At 30.2% G+C, this 21,776-nt stretch overlaps 2 protein-coding genes across 2 annotated transcripts; both read right to left on the minus strand.

Moving 5' to 3' along the window:
- Nucleotides 1-1,822: 1,822 nt before the first annotated feature.
- Nucleotides 1,823-16,159, minus strand: LOC144848333 (G-protein coupled receptor GRL101-like). Its single transcript, XM_078705052.1, has 7 exons — nt 16,155-16,159; nt 15,858-15,929; nt 5,791-5,862; nt 4,223-4,294; nt 3,844-3,918; nt 3,411-3,482; nt 1,823-3,023 (listed from the first exon to the last, which is right to left on the minus strand). The coding sequence occupies exons 1-7, from the start codon at nt 16,157-16,159 to the stop codon at nt 2,039-2,041; spliced, it is 1,353 nt and encodes a 450-aa protein (XP_078561178.1). The 3' UTR covers nt 1,823-2,038.
- Nucleotides 16,160-16,887: 728 nt separating this feature from the next.
- LOC144848608 (urokinase-type plasminogen activator-like) lies at nt 16,888-21,195 on the minus strand. The gene is made up of 4 exons (XM_078705422.1): nt 21,077-21,195; nt 18,563-18,676; nt 17,824-17,979; nt 16,888-16,897 (listed from the first exon to the last, which is right to left on the minus strand). The coding sequence occupies exons 2-3, from the start codon at nt 18,660-18,662 to the stop codon at nt 17,831-17,833; spliced, it is 249 nt and encodes an 82-aa protein (XP_078561548.1). The 5' UTR covers nt 18,663-18,676; nt 21,077-21,195; the 3' UTR covers nt 16,888-16,897; nt 17,824-17,830.
- Nucleotides 21,196-21,776: the final 581 nt, after the last annotated feature.

Consider the following 21,776-nt stretch of genomic DNA (forward strand, 5'->3'; position numbering starts at 1 on the left):
AGTATAGTAAGTAAACAATCAAACAAGCACCTTATAGTCGAGCGCAGCACCTACTCTATACTCTATGTATTTTTCGCTAATCGCATGCTATAGCAAGTAATACTCATTTTTAGTGCATTTTCAACTGAACACCTTATAAACGTATGACCTGGGAAATTAACATTAGAAATCAAAATAATTTAAATTTGTTATACATTGCTCAAATATTCAAACTAGAATGTTAATTTGAATCGCCGCAGACAAATACGCGCCACATAGCCAAAGCTTATTTAATCATTTACAGTAAGGATAAATAGAGATAAAAAATAGAATAAAAAAAAGTGTAAACAACATCAAACAAGAGTCTGCATATAAAGTAAATGATCAAATGAGCATCTCATTGAATAAGCGGTGCACCAATACATGTTCAACCGATGTATGTACATAATACATGTGGCAGTTATAAACAAAGAGTGTTTACAGCCCTACAAATGTAAACACATATTGTAAATATTACCTGACTAACATTAGAAAAACCAAATTCGTGTTAATTCAAATATTTAAATTAAGACTGCTTAGCATCATCAAAAGCCCTACAATCAAACACGCGCACGTCGCACTTATTTAATAATTACAGCAAGCCTAATAACATGAAACATTTTTTTTCAATATTAAAAGGTAGTGTATAACGATTGCGATCCGAGTGGGTTCTAAACTGCCTCGGTCCAAAGTCAAGTCACTTTGGCTGAGACGGTTTAGGGCCGACTTGACCGGCTACCGTATAAACTAAAATAAAATATTGCACTCATTAACATTTTTATCATACATGTTTTTTACAAGAAATATTCAATTGTTCTGTATGTAAGTGATACACAATACAATAAATAAAAATAGCCACATAATGCCTATATAGCTTCAATATACCAAGTATCACAAACATTACAATTAAGATTTATAATCAAATAAATGAGAAAATGCATTAAATATTAGAGGTCTACACCATATAAATAAGTGATGTACAATTAATAAATAACAATATAGCCTCATAATGCCTATATAGCTTCAAACACAAACATTACAATTAAGATATACAATTTATTTTAACAAACAAGAGTGCAAAAAATATTAGGTAATAAGTAAGTGAAAACAATACAATAAATAACAATGATAGGTATTGTAACAATCTATATTTATAAATGTAACATTACAATCAAGATATAATCATTAAACAATAAGAAGACAGTAGGTTCAATAGGTAAATTATGTAGAATTGATTTGAATACAAACATCACAAAATATGATTTTAACATTGATTCAAGTGATGTTAAAATTATATTAAACAAATATGTTAATAAAGTAAATATATTTTTGTTCAATATTTTTCTATTGTAATAAACATATTGACATTATAATTACAATCAAGAGCAACATTAATATATTCTATATATACAGTGTAAAATAAATAATCTATAAATTACTATATTCTATATGTAAAATAATTAATCTATACATTTCTATATTTAAGAATTAGATAACATAACATTTAAGAGTGAAAATGATTGCATTGAAACGAATTCATCTACAGTATAATCCTTCATGATTAAAGTTTAAAAAAATATCACATTGTAATAATATAAATATATATGAAATAAATTAAATCTAATTATATACATGGAACAACTGTGGTAATTAAAACAAATGCATTAATTATTAAGTGCAATAATAAGAATAACCAAACATTTGTTGAACTTTGGAATGAGCTACATTGGCACTCAATCTGTGACAGTCAGTGCGTGAAAACATCAAGATATTACACATGATATATCACAACCAATTTACAATAAAAATACAGAAACAATACAGCCACAAGAATACATTTCCCGAAAAGTACAACTCAACCCTCCTACAAACCCTAAAAGTATTTTGGATGAAATAGTACTTTTGGCTGACTTTAACAGATTAAATACAAGGAACAATGCAATTCTTATACAGAATGCAGATAGAAAGTACAAGATACTATAAAACTATAAATTTATAACCTTGATCAACTAACCAAGCCTTAACGGTTTGTTTTTTCGCTTGAACACGTATATATGATCGTGTACAGATACGGATTAACTGCCGAGTTGATCGGTAAAATGAAGGTGGCTGTCCAAACATATATTTCTGCAGGGATATCCCAATGTTTAGTTTCCGAGCAAATTCCCATTAAAATGATGGGAAACCAGCAACAAAAATCTGTACCAATTATAAACATTAGCTTCCGTGCAATTCGCAACTGTTCTTCAAGGCTTTTCCTTCTATTAACAGTCGCTGCTGATCTTTTCACAGAAAAAAAAATTGTGAGATAACTGACGACCATGACCAAGAAACCGAAACCGTTAAATGCAATGAAGATAGCAGTGGCGTACTCCCAGCCTGGTAAATGGCTTCGAGTTAGCGGTAACGGAAGGCAGACACTTTGTTTACCATAGTAGTTCTCTCCAAAGTAAGGCAGGTCAATAAAGCTCAGTTTATTTGCAGCTACCGGTAAGAAACTGATAGCAGCAATAACAACCCAAGCAATGACGATGACTATTTTACATGTTTTACGACTGAGACGTCTAGTGTTAAAAGGACTAACAATGTTTACCGCCCGGTCAATGCTCATAACCATTAATGTAAACACAGAGCATTCACTGGAAAGAGTAGAAATAGCACCTGCAAAACTGCAAGTGAAACTACTTTTCCAATATTCTAGAACTTCCGAGTATCTACCTCTATAGTGAATATCAGCCCCTGCAATAATTAGCAGATACATTGCCATAAATAGATCAGAGATGGCAAGACTGGAGATCAGCATGGAATCAACAGTTTTCTCTTTATTGTAACACCTCGATATGAGAACAAGTGCATTGCCGATAATGGAGGAAACACCAATTACGAGCATCAACACCCTAAGCGATTTCCTTTTTAGTAAATCTTGGCATGATGCGAAAGTATCAGTGGGTTCACAGATCTCAATGTCACCAACAACGCAACACAGATGGAAAAAATCTGAATAGCTGAATGAAAAGAAATAGAATAGTTAAATATTCATAACTGATAATTTCAAATTGCTCATTTCAAAAAATGTAATATTAGCCATTTTTTCTTGCCAGCATGTATTTATTATATGGTTTGTTTTTTTTTATATGGAATACAATTGTCCCCTTTTTAGCAGTACAGCTGGTGTCAACATTTTCTATCATAACTCTTTTACCGGCCTTTTCACTGAGATTGAGAAGTTCACACATATGAATTCTTCTGATAACTTGTTACATTTGAAAATAAAGTGTATCTGTGAAATTGGTACTAAATGGCATTAAAATACAAAAATCAAAGGGGGACAACAGATCACACTACACTACATACAGCCATTTGCATTCATAATGTCAAAGAAATTTACTTACAACTGTGTTAAATTTACCAACTCTTTAAAAGTCTTGTCTTCATAATTTTTCAAGTTGTTGTATGTTAGGTTTCTGTAGGATAATAAATTCAGAATGATCATATTCATTTAATAATAACTTTAAATTCACATGTTATGTGGAACTTTCCTGAATGATCGAAACCAAAACAGTATTGGGTTTGGTATACTAGCATTGCTGCTCCCAAAAGTCATCCATTCATAGAAGAACTGATGAAAAAATCTATCCGTGGTGGCCATAGAATGGTCCCGAAACATGACTATACTTTGACTTTAGTTTATAGAAGTTTGAAATATTTTATTAGAAATAGAGTATATGTAGGTTATAAACTTTTTGGCAATGTTTACAAAAAGCTGAATCTGCATTAGAGGCAAGAATACAAGCAGTTGTCTTATAATACACATTATGAACTTACAGAATTAAAAGTGATGAAGCAAATGGAGAAAATGCACCATCCTCTATGTTAGTTATAGAGTTGTTTTGTAAATATCTGTTAACAAATTAAAAACAATAATTATGAAACTAAATTTAGTTATTTCAGGACTGGAGATGATCAACTGCAATTGCCTTTATTGGTATTTACCTGATGAAGAATACATCTTTGTCACAGTAATATTTTATTCAATTTAATCAACTAAAGTACATGGTTTAAAGATATAGTATACTGTCCCACTGAAAAAAAGAATTCACTATTTATCTTTGATGAATATGCCATTCTAATGTCACATAATTTTATAATAAATTAATGATTAATGAATTAAGAGTATAACACATTACGTACAAAACATACTTACAATCTTTGCAAATTGTTCAATCCATGAAATATATCAGCTGATAAATTACTAATTTGGTTGTCACCCAAAGCTCTGCAAAAATACAAAAGAACAACATTTGTGGTTTTGTCACTTTATTTATTACCCATGGTTTAACTATTTTGTTTTCTTTAGTTAGTTAGCTGGTAAATTACTAATTTGGTTGTTATACAAATATCTGCCAAAAAATTAAAAGGAACAACATTTAACAATGAAATTTATCCAATCACTACCCATGGTTTCACTATTAAATTTTTAAAAGTTTATTTCAACATAATTTTTTATTTTAAACAAACAAAAGTACATTTAAAGGCACTATCCTGTATTTCAACAGCATTTGATATTCATTGAATTATTAGTGTCAACGTTTCATACACCTTTCTGACCGTTGATCATTCACTAGAACACTGTCAATATGTCCATTAATACAACATTGTCTCATTTTTTTTAAACCAACACACAAAATAATGTTGAAAATTTAATGTTTTTTTTGTTTAATATGATTAATATTAACTAACATAGACATTTCACAATTATTTTGTAAATGTTCCAATAAATTATCAACTATGATTAATGAATTAAGAGCATAATAACACAATAAGTACAAAACATACTTACAATCCTTGCAAATTGTTTAATCCATGAAATGTATCAGCTGGTAAATTACTAATTTGGTTTTTATCCAACCATCTGCAAAAACAAAAATGAACAACATTTAAAAGTGAAGTTTGACTACTTTATATGTTAACCATGGTTTCACTATTTTGTTTTCTTTAGTTATTTTAACATGATTTTTTATCCAACTTTTAGAATTTATGTATGATTATTTTGTTCAGTGAAACTTGTAACATTGCAAGCTGAAACAAAATTCATATCTTACAAAAGAGAGCACTGTGAATATGTCCATTAAATACAACAATCTGTCTCATTATGGTTAAAATCAACACATTAAATATATTTGATTTATATAAAAATAATGTTGAAAAATTAATGTTTTTGTTTAATATGATGCTTAACATTTCACATTTATTTAACAAATTTTACAATAAATTTCAATTATTACTATCAACTATGATTAATGAATTAAGAGTACAATAACACAATAAGTACAAAACATACTTACAATCCTTGCAAATTGTTCAATTCCTGAAATATATCAGCTGGTAAATTACTAATTTGGTTGTCATCCAAAGCTCTGCAAAAATACAAAGGAACAACATTTGTGGTTTTGTCACTTTATTTATTACCCATGGTTTAACTAGTTTGTTTTCTTTAGTTATTTCAGGACTGGAGATGATCAACTGCAATTGCCTTTATTGGTATTTACCTGATGAAGAATACTGCTCTGTCACAGTAACTATTTTATTTAATATAATCAATTAAAGTACATGGTTTAAAGATATAGTATACTGTCCCACTGAAAAAAAGAATTCACTATTTATCTTTGATGAATATGCCATTCTAATGTCACATACATTTACAATAAATTATAATTTTAATCATGATTAATGAATTAAGAGTATAACACAATAAGTACAAAACATACTTACAATCTTTGCAAATTGTTCAATCCATGAAATATATCAGCTGGTAAATTACTAATTTGGTTGTTATCCAACCATCTGAAAAAAAATTAAAAGGAACAACATTTAACAATGAAATTTATCCAATCACTACCCATGGTTTCACTATTTAATTTTTTAAAGTTTATTTCAACATAATTTTTTATTTTAAACAAACAAAAGTACATTTAAAGGCACTATCCTGTATTTCAACAGCATTTGATATTTATTGAATTATTAGTGTCAACGTTTCATACACCTTTCTGACCGTTGATCATTCACTAGAACACTGTCAATATGTCCATTAATACAACATTGTCTCATTTTTTTTAAACCAACACATTAAAAATATTTCATTTATATAAAAATAATGTTGCAAATTTAATGTTTTGTTTTGTTTAATATGATTAATATTAACTAACATAGACATTTCACAATTATTTTGTAAATGTTCCAATAAATTATCAACTATGATTAATGAATTAAGAGTATAATAACACATAACATGATTTTTTATCCAATTTTTTATCCAACGCACTATACTATATTTCAACAGCATTTGATATTCATTGAATTATTAGTGTCAACGTTTCAAACACCTTTCTGACCGTTGATCATTCACTAGAACACTGTCAATATGTAATACAACATTGTCTCATTTTTTTTAAACCAACACATTAAAAATATTTCATTTATATAAAAATAATGTTGAATTTGAAGAATTTATGTATGATTATATTATACAGATATTGCCTGCTTAGAGGTGAAATATAAGATTTGACATCCCCGAGGGAATGATATTATGTTCGAGGGAATATATATATCCTGAAGCGGCAGCTGAGGGATATATAATTCCCCGAGAACATAATATCATCCCGAGGGGATGTTAAATCTTATATTTTACCGATATAAAAGGCGATATCTGTTATATTATATAGCCAAGAACAAGTCTGCTGGTGAAGCTAGGCTAGGCCTCCTATTCTATAGTATTTGTATTGTATGTAAACAAGCCTCCTGCCTAGACACCTTACCTTGCGAAGAATAATATACATAATGATTCCTTGGCAATAAAATATTCACTTAGGCCTAGGTCGTTTAAATTAACAGAAGAATTTCCATCAATAAGCCTATTAATAATAATATTATAATCAGGTAGGCCGAATAAACAATTCATCGTCTTCTCTTCGAGGAGCGAGCCGAATCACCGGATGTTCAGCGCGTACTAGTTACTAGGTTACTACTGACCAATCACAAACGGTGTTTCATCACATTTAGGGAGGACTAATAACAAATGAGGGCGCTATGTATGCATAGTTTAAATAGTTTAGATGAATAATTTCTTCAAAGCAAGCTGCGTGGCGCAGCGATGAAAGCGTTGTCTTGCGATGGAGCCACCCGAGTTCAAATCCAGTAGATGACTTTTGTTTATTTATCGGCGAACGCGAGTGTTGCCACACGAAAATTACACAGTCAATATCATCGAACTCGAGAATGTATATGTTTAATAACAGGGGACACGATAATTACGCGAAAATTAATCGGTCAATATCATCGTTCTCGAGGATATATACGATTTACGATCCTCGCAGCGGTAGTCACGTGACGCAGTTTCAACCAATCACGTTCACGTATTTACATAGGCTATGTAATATAATGTATTATATAATGTATGTATGATTATTTTATTCAGATAAAATAAAAAATGAACAACATTTAAAAGTGATGTCTGTCTATTTTATGTTTCTTTTGGGGTTATTATGGTTTATTTCAACATAATTTTTAAGCCAAACTTTTATGATAATTTATGTATGATTATTTCAGAGCACTGTCAATATGTCCATTAAATACAACAATCTGTCTCATTTTTTTTTAAACCACCAACTTAAATATATTTCATTTATATAAAAATAATGTTGCAAATTTATAGTTTTTGTTTAATTTGATTTGACAATAAATTACAATACATTACAATTATGCGTTTGATAAACATTATAGCAACGAAACGAATGCATTCGGTTCTGGAATACGACGGTGAGAAATTCAACTTTAAACTTCAATTTTTATCAGTTTCTGAAAGAATTAAGCTTTGAAATTTGCAATATACCCTTAATAATCAATTCCAAACAGGTGGCTGCTCTCTGGTGGTAGGATTTATTGCTATGTTTTTTGTTTGAAACATTAGTAATTAATAGTATTTCTGATCATCTTTTCACCAAATTTTCTGTTAAAATGAATGTAAATATGTATATTTCCAACAATTTGATACCAAATTTAAGTTTCTACGACCAGTACTTACAGAGATATGAAGATGCCCTGGTATGTGGGTCAAAGGTCAGAAAGGGCATTTCTGATCATTTTTGACTAAAATGCCCCATTAGACTGAATATGAATGCATGCCTTCTGAACATTTTGAGACCAACATTGACTTGCTGCGACCAGTGGTTGCCAAGATACAAGTAGCTATTTATATTTCTTCATATAACCCTTGACCCTGACTCTTTGACCTTTTGTAATATTTTTCAAAATGTGTAAAAAATAACAAAATGTATATTTCGAACAGTTTAAGACCAAATTCAAGTGTCTACGACCAGTAGTTACGGAGATACATATATGCCCTGGGTTGTGGGTCAAAGGTCAGAAATGGCATTTCCGGTCATTTTTTACTAAAATGTCCCATTAGACTGAATATATATGTATACCTTCCAATCAATTTGAGACCAAAATTACCTTGCTGTGACCAGTGGTTGTCGAGATTTAAGGACATGTTGGTGTTTGGTGTTATAACCTTTCACCCTGACCTTTTGACCTTTCGCCACATTTTCAAAATGTGTAACCAAGCCAAAATTGATTGTTTGACCACCCTAAACCAATTTCTGAAGTAAAATTCTCTGGACCTCAAAGTGCATACGAAAGTTGATCTAGCTACTAGAGTATATAACAACACAATAAGTACAAAACATACTTACAACCATTGCAAATTTACCAATCCCTGAAATATACCAGCTGGTAAATTACTAATTTGGTTATAGGACAAAGTTCTGCAAAAATATAAAGTGAAATTTATATGTTTCACTATTTTGTTTTCTTTAGTCTATTTTAACATCATTTTTAAGCTAAACTTTTATGATAATTTATGTACAGTATGTTTATCTTGTTACGGGTAAACTTGTATTATATTGTAAATTTATAAACAACAATCTGTCTCAATTTTGTTAAAACCAACAACTTAAATATTTGATTTATATGAAAATAATGTTGAAAAATTAATGTTTTTGTTTAATATAATTAATATTAACTAACATAGACATTTCACAATTATTTTGTAAATGTTACAATAAATTTCAATTATTATTATCAACTATGATTAATGAATTAAGAGTATAACAACACAGTAAGTACAAAACATACTTACAATACTTGCAAATTGTTCAATCCATGAAATGTTCCTGCTGATAAATTACTAATTTGGTTGTTATGCAAATATCTGCAAAAATGAACAACATTTAAAAGTGAAGTTTGACTATTTTATATTTTATCCATGGTTTCACTATATTGTTTTCTTTAGTTTATTTTAACATAATTTTTTATCCAACTTTTAGAATTTATGTATGATTATTTTGTTCAGTGAAACTTGTAACATTGCAAGTTGAAACAGAATTCATATCTTACAAAAGAGAGCAGTGTGAATATGTCCATTAAATACAACAATCTGTCTCATTATGGTTAAAATCAACACATTAAATATATTTGATTTATATAAAAATAATGTTGAAAATTTAATGTTTTTGGTTAATATGATGATTAACATTTCACATTTATTTAACAAATTTTACAATAAATTTCAATTATTACTATCAACTATCAGGCCCGTATGCAGCATTTATAATGGGGGGGTGCGAGCGAAGCGATCAACAATGGCTGGGGGCCAGGGGGCCGCCAAGGGCCCCCGGTCAGGGTCCAGGGGCCGAAGGCCCAGGCAAAATTTGCGCTATTTGACGTTCTAAAGACTGATTTAAGACTCTTTGTTGTGGCTTGGGCTAGTTGAACGATGGACACCAGAACTTAACGCTTTCATGATGTTTAAAGGCCAACTTAGACAGCGTCGATTTTCCAGCAGCTTTCCGCTTTCTAGCTTCCTGCTTCCTTCCCATGTTTAGGCGCCGTATTCGATAGTGTCTGTATTTACCGCCGGTTGTCTGTATTTCCAGCAAATTACCGCCGGTTGTCTGTATTTCCAGCATGCAAAAACACTTTACCGCGTACCGCGTACATGAAGCGCTAAGCTATTGCTTGTCGTCACATGATCGACTGCGCATGTTTCACATCGAGTTTGTAGTCAGTTCAGATTCCGTAATTTAATTACCGGTATTTCTTCATTTTATATTAACATATTTTTGTTTGTATACCATTGATAATGTAAATTTTGTATATATATAATGATTGTCTTTAGTTAAACAAGACAAGAAAAAATACCAACCGAGGAAATAGTGGACCTTTTGGGACTTGGGGGGGTGCGTCTGCACCCAACGCACCCCCCCTGGATACGGGCCTGACTATGATTAATGAATTAAGAGTACAATAACACAATAAGTACAAAACATACTTACAACAATTGCAAATTGTTCAATTCCTGAAATATATCAGCTGATAAATTACTAATTTGGTTGTTATACAAAACTCTGCAAAAATACAAAGGAACAACATTTGTGGTTTTGTCACTTTATTTATTACCCATGGTTTCACTATTTTGTTTTCTTTAGTTATTTTAACATGATTTTTTATCCAACTTTTAGAATTTATGTATGATTATTTTGTTCAGTGAAACTTGTAACATTGCAAGTTGAAACAGAATTCATATCTTACAAAAGAGAGCACTGTGAATATGTCCATTAAATACAACAATCTGTCTCATTATGGTTAAAATCAACACATTAAATATATTTGATTTATATGAAAACAATGTTGAAAAATTAATGTTTTTGTTTATTATGATTAACTTAAATTAATCATTTCATTTTTTATTTTACAAATTTTATAAATTGCAATTATTACTATCCATCATCATCACGAACACTGAACGTCATGTGACATAGTGCACTTAAAGACTTCTCCAATCAGAGAGACTATTGGCCAAAGTGTGCATAGACTTATTTATTTTTTCTTTTTGCATCATTTTCTATAATTTGTATACATGTGGTTTTAGGTTGTCTCTTGACTTTTGTCATTGATTCAGATAGAGCTCTTTGTACTGCAATATCAGAGTCTAGACAAAGAAGGTGTCCACACCATGTCAAGCGTCTTCTCTTTATAACTCTGCTCCATTTTTCATCATTTGTGCTGTTATATAAATCTATATTTGTTATTATATTAGGCCATCTGGAATGATTAATGTCTAAGTTAAATGCCTTCAGTTGATTATGTTGATATTAACTATGATTAATGAATTAAGAGTATAATAACACAATAAGTACAAAACATACTTACAACCATAGTAAATTGTTCAATTCATGAAAGGTTCCAGCTGATAAATTACTAATTTGATTGTTATGCAAATATCTGCAAAAACAAAAATGAACAACATTTAAAAGTGAAGTTTGACTACTTTATATGTTAACCATGGTTTCACTATTTTGTTTTCTTTAGTTTATTTTAACATAATTTTTATCCAACTTTTAGAATTTATGTATGATTATTTTATTGAGTGTAAACTTGTAACATTACAAATTGAAACAAAGTTCATATTTCAGAAAATAGAGCACTGTGAATATGTCCATTAAATACAACAATTTGTCTCATTTTGGTTAAAATCAACACATTAAATATATTTGATTTATATAAAAATAATGTTGAAAATTTAATGTTTTTGTTTAATATGATGATTAACATTTCACATTTATTTAACAAATTTTACAATAAATTTCAATTATTACTATCAACTATGATTAATGAATTAAGAGTATTACAACACAATAAGTACAAAACATACTTACAACATTCGTAAATTGTTCAATCCATGAAATGTTCCAGATGGTAAATTACTAATTTGGTTGTTATACAACCATCTGCAAAAACAAAAATGAACAACATTTAAAAGTGAAGTTTGACTACTTTATATGTTAACCATGGTTTCACTATTTTGTTTTCTTTAGTTTATTTTAACATCATTTTTATCCAACTTTTGGAATTTATGTATGATTATTTTGTTCAGTGAAAACTTGTAACATTGCAAGTTGAAACAGAATTCATATCTTACAAAAGAGAGCACTGTGAATATGTCCATTAAATACAACAATCTGTCTGTTGAAAAATTAATGTTTTTGTTTAATATGATTAACTTAAATTAATCATTTCATTTTTTATTTTACAAATTTTATAAATTTCAATTATTGCTATAAATTACTAATTTGGTTTTTCCCGAAATTTCTAAAAAAATAAAAATGAATCAGATTTAAAAATGAAATTTGTCTATTTTATTTCGTTATTGGTCTCAACTTTGTTAAAGGTGGCTATAACTATTTCTTTAACTTGTCTCCTTCCATACAAATACTTTTTTTATAAGGAGGTATATGTAATTGATCCTGTGTGTTTGTTTGTTAGCAAAAGTAATTACAAGATCTTTACCAAAATGAATGTACAGATAGATATGTGGTCATCCCAATTCTGGACCACTTTTTAGTATACTTTTCAGACCTGCTAATGTTAAAAGATAGGACAGAATTTTTCAAAAGCCGGCGAGCAGTCTTAAAGTAACAAGTAAACTGAAATTGCATTTTCTCGAGAACTACTTGTTCAAAAAACTTCACTTTTGTACAAGAGGCAAGAGTTATAATTTGTGATTTGTTTTTTGATGCTAGTAGTTTAAAAAACCTATTTCTTTTCAAATTCACTCGTTTGATTTTCGCGTTGCTGTTCTATTGTTAGTCAACTAAAGCTATTGTTAATTGAAAGGCTTGTTTACATCACCATTACACCAAACTCATATACACATGCTTGTAGTGAAATTAGCCTAAATCACAAACAGCAATAAGACACACACAAATATATATATATATATTTTCCCGGAGAAATCTTATGTAGGAGAATTTTACAGTAGGCGGAGGTATGCACTCTCGGAGTGGCTTTCTAGTTTGTTGTATGAAACATAAATTCATTATAACATTACATATTACAATACACTGCATAAATGATTTAATTGATAAAATTTGTGTACACTAATATATTACCAATGGCATTTAACCGATTACTTATTGGTTATCCGCACTTGGCGGATAACCCCTTGTTATTGTCAGGATCTTTTTTTTTTTTTTTTTTTGGTTATCTATTTTTAATCTTCTATAGCTCCTCCGGATCATCCATGACCCCCAATTTTTTTAATTTAATATGTAAGCAGATATGTTGTAGATATGAATTCATGCAGAATCTTTACCCCTCGAATGTTATGACTTCATCGTATGGCCACACGAATGTAAAATATAGGATTTTTTACTCTTTCGTTATTGCTCATCACATTAAATAGAGCGCATCTCGCTTATACGTATTCCATTTCCACAGATATTTTAATACTCTCTAGGTCAATCAACTATCTTTCGCATGAGTTAAAAATATTTAAATTTTTATGACGTCATCATGTATAAAAAAGTAAATAACGTGGGTCCCCTATTTTCATTTTAATTTTTATGACGTCATCATGTATAAAAAAGTAAATAACGTGGGTCCCCTATTTTCATCTTTACAGTAAATTTCAATCTGTTATAGCTCGTTAGAATAAAAAGTGATAATCATGATTAAAACGTTTTCTGGAAGCTATTGGATTGTAGATACGAATTGATGTGCATATTTTGCCAATCAGATGTTGTGACGTCATCATATGGCTAGTTGAATTCAAAAAGTCATATTTTCATCTCTTGCATAAAAGTTCATTGCGTTTAAACGAGAGCGCATCTCACTTTTACGTGGCCAAAATTCTTCAAATTTGTTTTAATGTAATTATTTAGATAATTATCTTCTAAAATTGTTATCTTTATTTGTCAATTTGATGATGTCATCGTGTTAATAATTGGATTTAAAAGATGGGTCTCGTAATTTTGTCTATGCTACACTGTATATAACATATACAGTTTATTCTGTAAAATACTGTAATATGGTGTATGCTAGTGCTACATAATAGGTACAATTCAGCACTGTAAACATATTTATTTCATGTCATAGAATGGCATAATAATTGTCGAGGTTCATATAGTTAGGTATGTGCATGTTGCGTTTGCGCGGATAACCCGAACTCGTCAAAGTGACGAGTTCAAATCTAGTATTTATTTCTTACCTTCCACCCTTCTACTCCATTTTTTGTGTCACGCGTATCTCAAAAACTTGCACACGTAACGTTTCGTAACTTTCTCAACATATCGCCATTCACGACATTTGCAATTGCGCAACATGATTTTCGCGCGATTTTATGAATTTCGCGTATTTAACATAGGTCAAAAACCAAATAACATTTTTAATTGAAACTTAACAAAAGTTTAATTTATGTCTTGCGCTAACTGACTGTGGAAAAAAATGGCATGTTTCACACAAAGTTACGCGCGCATGCGCGTTTAAAATTTAATAATGCGAAAAATCAATTTCTAATCAACTTTTTACGCGTTTCATGTCATTTTGAGCATGTCAAAAATTCCCACGCATGCGGTGCGCACGTAGCGCTAAAAAACCTCCTTTTTTGCGAGATTTTGGTTTTTCAAGCCATTTCTAGTAATTTTACCAACTTTTAAACAATTTCGACTTAAAATCACGTCATATGAGAACGTAGAATTGCACAATTTGCGCGCGTTTTTGTTGAAAAAGTTCAAAAATTTGTGAAAATTATGCCCTTTTTTAAACAGTCATAAATTCTAAACTACGTGGTGAACTTTTTTTAAATTACATATTCTGGAAGTAGATGAGTTGTAGATATCGAATCATGCATGAATATGGCTAACCGGACATTGTGACGTCATCGTATGGCCACTCGAATATAAAATATAGGATTTTTGTCTCTTTTGTCATAGCGCATCACATTTAGTAGAGCTCATCTCTACTTATCCGTATTCTATTTCCTCCTATTTTTATATAATGTCTAGGTCAATCAATTATCTTTCGCATGATTTACCATTTTTTAATTTGTGATGACGTCATCATGTTCAAAAGCGTCAATAACTTTGGTCACTTATTTTCACCTATTCTGAACTGTATATAGTACGTATAAAGATTATACTGTATATACTGTAACAGCATTTGGTATAGCCCAAATCATTTATTTCCTACCTACTGCTATAATGTAGCAGGCCAAATAAGACTAAGTACTGATTGGCTATTTGTGATAAACAAATAGGTCCAGGGACCTACAGTATAGTATAGTAGTCATAATAATCTTTTTCTGTGTGCAATATTCTAACGTATGACGTGCACGTGGCTTTTGGGCTGCGGATAACCTAACTCGTCCGTAGTGACGAGTTCAAATCTAGTTGGTAAATTACTCTCATACTATTTTTATTCAGTTTATTTATTTGTTGCATTGTCAACTGGCATGATATAGCTTATTACTTTATTGGTCTTAAAACCAAAGAGGCAATCAATAACTTTATTTGTTGGCAGAAAGAGGCCAACAACACTGTATTACATTGTCAACTGGTATGATATAGCTTATTACTTTATTGGGCTTAAAACCAAAGAGGCAATAAATAACTTTTCAAAATTGGATTTATTTGAAAAATCTTTTTAAAATAAAAAATATTCAAAATAATTGTCTCATAAAAAGATATATATACTAAATAAATAGAAAACATGCAGAACAGGGCTATCATATGATATATAACATCACCATCTGAAGAAATTCTTGATGAATCACCTAGCTTATATTTGAGCTCACATCTAACAACTCTGAAACTTCATGCAAAACAACTTTCTTTAAACAATAGAGGACAGATACAAACTTTGAGTAAAAACATTCTGTCCTTTTAGAGAAAATAAAAAATTATTATTGTGCAAAACACACAATAATAGGTAAATTGTAAACTTACATCTCTTGAAGACTTGATAAATTATTATCCTTAAAGATGTTTAGCACTCTTTCATCATAATTTTTAAGCCACCTATGAATAATAAAATTACAAGACTTACAACAATTTTGTAAAACCATAAATAAATGTCTTTCTTCAACAATTGACAACTATATCTTTGGGAATCAAGTTGAAAGTTGATTCTGTTTCACATACAGTACTATTTCCAATGATGATGAAATATGAGAGGAATTAAAGACAGTAAAAACTACCCTGTATAAAGTGTTCTCTGTAAATTAACCTTATTTATTTATTCACCTCATTATCTCCGTCAAGGAGGTTATGTAGTCGATCGCGTGTTTGTTAGCAGGATTACTCAAAAGTTATTGCCAGATGAATGAATGCGCTGCTTGCACAGCATTTATTATCAAATAAATTAACAATATTTAAAATTTGTTGTTTGTACACAGACAAATGAAAAAACATATCAAAAGATACAAAAAGCATACAGGCAAAAGAGGAATTCCAATAACAACAAATATCTTTATCAAATTGAGACCACAGACAGATATGTGGTCAAGGACCACTCCATTAAATTCTGGAGGCAATCCAGACCAGGATCCCATTTCTGGACTACTTTTTCAGACCTGCTAGTGCTAAAAGATAGGAGACAATTTTCAAAAGCCGGCGAGACTGGTACTGACCAGTCTTAATGTAACAAGTAAACTGAAATTGCATTTTCCTCGAGAATTACTTTTTTAAAACATAATTTGATTTAATGTACAGGTTTTTTGATATGAGTAGTTTAAAGACCCCTTCCCTGCAATTTTGGACGTTTTTTGGAAAATAATACATATATATCACTTTAAAAACATTAAACCATGTCATTCCTTGTCTTAAATGTACGTTTTATGGTAAATTATGATAAAAAGTGAGAAACAATGCACTACCTAAGTAGCTCGCGGCGATCGACCTCTCGTGGACGGTCTTAGGCCTAGCCTAGCTAGGCTTAGTTTTGTAGGCCTAGCTGGTAAACATCGGTAACGTACGAACATCATACGCTAGCTATATACCTAGCCTGACGTTGTATAGTTGCTGCATTAATTGTCTTTCTATTTTTGCCAGACTCCGTTGATACAAATTGGGGAAAACCCGGTATTTTCGCTGAAAAGTTAGGAGTCTTCCATTTGTTTTGGCCTCACGATCGATCGAAAAGTGGGCGAATTACAGGTGAAAAACAAAAATATCAATCCGCGCGCAATGCATTTTGGGATTTATAGCGGGCCGCTATAATTATTAGAATCGACTTATTTTTCACATTTTTAAAGCCCCCTTCCCTACGTTTTTTAGATCTAATTTAAGATCACATATATTTAATGTAAAAATAATACTATATGGTCCTATTGCGATAACTTTTTTCGTCTTTAAACGGTTAAAAATGCTGAGGAGGGTCAAAAGCAGAAACCAAAGTCATTCAAAAATGTAACAATTTTTATTATACATTGTATATTCCTACCCTAATTATAACCAACTATTCAAAACTTTCTATTATTTAAAAGTCGAAGATAGCCAGGTCCCGGGTCCATTCTCATACTTTCACACTTATTCAGTCTAATACCATAATATTGAAGTTTCTTAATTAAACGCCTTTGACAGATCAATAAATACGCTTAGTAATAATTCACGGTGTTCAAAAGAATTAGAAATATTATTGAGAAGCTCTAAGATTGGAGGAGTAGTGAATGGCCTTTGCGAAATCCATGGGTGATTGTTCAGGATATTAAACTTAGTTAAATAATCAAAAAGTTGCCACAGATTGACTTCTTCATCAGTACTTCTATGAATGAATGATTAGTTGGGAACATGAAAGTACTGTTTTGATCGCAGCTTGTTTTTTACACTATTTCAAAAGATTGAATGTAAAATGTAGCTTTATGTGTTACATGAATGGTGGTACTACAGTAGAAGTGTCAAGAATCATTAGCACTGTATACTTACATGAGTTCTAAAGGCTTATACGTATTCATCTTGGTGATCAATGCTGTTATGTCACTCCATGGCAATGTTTTCCTCACACACTTGATGTCAACATGAAAATTGTATTCATCCTCTATACCATAAAATATGCAATCAATTGGACATTCTGTGGTTAAAAAACAAATATTAGATAAATATAAAAAAATAGAACTTTACAGAAGAATAGGGGTGGTATTGTCCTGATCATGTGTATTGATGGAAGCCAAATTGAACCATGTTATTTATCAAGTAACACAAGTAGACACTGAAGATATTAGGAAGTTTAGAAATGTCAATTGAGATGTTAACATTCTTGCATTAACAATGCTATTTTTTTTTTGCTATTCTGATCATCTGATTGGCCATAGAAACAGAAATTGAGCAAAAAAAAAACAATGTTAAAGTGAAATTCTCAGACACTACACAACAGAAACAAAAAATCATTTCAAATATATATTTTTATTTCTGCTGTTTAATTTATTCAGTTGAAAATTCCATGGATACCTTACACTGTATGCCAGTATAAAGGAAGTGTAGGTTAAAATGTAGTATAGGTTGGACTTTTAGATACCAGTTCAGGGAATTAGAAGTATTTAGAGGTAAATATCAGTCATTAAATTGTATTAAAAGTTAGTAATAGAACCATGAAAGAAACAGTCATTCAGTACTAAATACCAGCATTAAGCAAGTATAAGGTTCATTAAACTTACTGATTTCACAATGAAGACCAATATATTTATCAGGACAAGAGCATGTATTATTTGACACGTGACATGTACCTCCATTCTGACATGGATTGCTGTTACACATAGTATCTTCAGTTCCTAACAAAATAAAACAAACTGTTAAAGTGAGAATTACAAACTATCTTTGATTGTATACATATACAATTATATAAACTGAAAGACACACAAATTATGATAAATAAGTTAACAAACGTTTCATAACTAAACAACTTTTTTTATTAAATATGCAATATATTCTGTAATAGATAACATAACAAAAAATATTCAGAAAATAATGTAAATATATGAGATTCTGTAATTGTTGTTTATGTAACATTGAATCAATAAAGGTGGTAGTTAACCACAAAAGATAAAAAAAAAAACTATCTTTGATTGTAATATTTCTATTCACCACAACCTATTCTTTAATATGTACATACAGTATTTTCTATTTAACTTAATAGTTAATTTCAGTTTAATACATAAAAAAGAAATAAAAGTATGGTAATTGAGTCTAAATTGACATGTAGGCCTACTTAAGTGATAACTGTGTCAAAGTGTAGATACTTGAATGAATGAAAAGTAAATTATGAAGAAACCCAAAAGAGCTTAACTACTTTAATAAAAGGTAATCAATAAGTAAATTGTACAATTCATTTCAAAATAACAAAATAAAATGCAATAAAACAATAAACATATTTGATTGGAGAGTAAAGTTTTAAGGGGATTCACCAATTAGAAATCTTTTTACCATTTATTTATGGTAGTCCAGTAAAAATTCTGCATTTACTACAAAGACATAAAAAGTAATGACTACATAATAGAAATGCATGATATTGCTTAAACATAGTTGTGGGACCTACAAATAATATGGTCAAACAAAACCTGCTAACCACTAACTTTGAAAATCAGGTTTTTTCCTAAATCTGTATAAATAACATCTTCCAGTTTAAATTTCAAAGAAAACTAATTTTAATATTAAACAACACAAACAAAAAAACATTTAAAAAACTTAAACAGTCAATCAATCAATCATACTTTTACACAATCAAAATAAATGAATCATACCATTTGTGGAACAACTACACAATTTTAATCCAACAAAAACTATAATGCACTGCAAGATAAACATTTTATCAAAATCCTATACAACTCGTAATAGAAATCTTGTAGAAATCCTGCACAAAGGGTAACTGAAATCCTGTACAAATCGCAACAGAAATCCCGTACGAATTGTAATAGAAATCTTGTACGAATCTTAATATAAATCCCGCACAAATCGTAACAGAAATCCCGCACAAATCTTAATAGAACCTTTAACTCAATCATTTGGTTTAATGCAAGATACATTATTGGAAAAGATACTTCATTAATTTTTAATAGTAAACTTCTTTTTAAAAATTTATATAAATCACATCACCAGACCATTTGTTCTTAATAACAGGATATGATGACCTTTTGTTTGGGTGGATGTCATCATATCTTCATCAATATGATATTTATTTACTACTATAATAATAATATAACTATAAAAGATTAAAAAAAACTCTTATATACTTTTTTGGATTTTGCCCGACCATTTTAATTTTGAATAGCCCTACACACAATTTTGGCTGCCCCGGAAGGCAACAGATTCTGCGAACCCCCCTGACTACGGGCTTGGAGATGACGGCCAGTGACAGATATGACTTTTTGTTATTGCCAGGGGCTTTTTAGTTGTACCTTTTGTTTTGTATATGTATGTTATTACATTGTATATCTATGTGACTCTGGTCAATAAACATTATTCAAATCAAATATTCAATTATTATTCAGTTACATGAATTTTTAGGTTTGTCATATTCATCTCCGTCACATGGATATTTTATCCTTTTAAATTCTAAAATATTTCAGTAATGAACGCAACTTGAAATATAAACAATATTCTTCTACTATTATATGTCAATGGTTAGTAATATTAGCTTAACAGAATTTTGTAAAATGAGTGACAGTCATACTTATTTTCTGAAAATTAATATTTTTTTATTTTATAATTCCTAACCTGTCGGTTAATTTTTCTATCTTTGTATATATTCCATATGACAGCAACATGGAACCATGTATTTATAAACACGAATAAAATACGAAATATATAATAAAGATTGCGCCGAACATACGCTTTCCATGTAATACATGTTCATTTATCTGAATAAACATTTAAAATGAAAGTTTTTTTTAATAAATTTTTTATAAACCTAAAATACACTTACTGAAGAATGACCCATATACCAGAAATGTTTTTCATATTAAAATATATAAAACGTATCCAATTTCAACGTCTAAAGGCATCGCCCACTGTTTTTGCCTACTCTAGGCCTGTGATTTTAGCTTAGCCCCTAGGCCTAGGCCTAGCCCTAGTTTAGTAGTCAGGTAGGCTAGGGCCTGGCTAGCTGGGCATAACCATAAGCACAGGCCTAGGCAAAAAAGTGGATGCCTTTAGACTAGAGTACCTGAACTTACAACAAGAAAACTAAAAGGAGATTTACTTTACTTAAATAAATCTGAAAGGTTTTAAAGATATGATTTTAAGCAGTGGCGTAGATGCAGCCACTGCGATGATTTTTAAAGACGTTTTCAAGATCTCACACGTGTTTAGTCATCATATTAAAAAAAATTTAATATCGCCCTCAATTTTTAATGTCGAGTAAACTTTTTAAAAGAATGGTCTTACACCTCAGTCGACTCAAATAGATTTTAGAAAAAGACAATTTTTTTTTATTACAATAAAAATTAAGTAGGTCAAAAAAAATGGCCGCATGTTTGTGGCATAGGCTATATTTACTTGTTAGCAGGCTCTGGTTATTTTATTAATAATAACTAGCCTTGTGTACTGTCTAGTTAATAGCAAATCATTTTGTTTGTTTGTTTTAATACAGTACTACAGTAATTATTAATTTGATTTGGATTAATATTATTTCAGATCCCAAAGATGAAAACATAATGTTCACTTTAAGACTCTGGACTCCATTGTGTTTTAATTTTACATGTTTTAAGTGCACCCACTGATAGTAATAATGACAAAAACAGGAACGTAATGGAAGACTAGTCATAATTACAAAACCATTTTAAAGGCCTAATTAATATATCTGGCACCGACAGAATAGCGCCAGCTCTAGCTGTTTGTTGTCCGAGACGAGATCGAAAGTATTGCTTTAATCAA

The sequence above is a fragment of the Antedon bifida genome, chromosome 7 (assembly GCF_963402885.1).
Source record: "Antedon bifida chromosome 7, ecAntBifi1.1, whole genome shotgun sequence".
Classification (NCBI taxonomy): Eukaryota; Metazoa; Echinodermata; class Crinoidea; order Comatulida; family Antedonidae; genus Antedon; species Antedon bifida.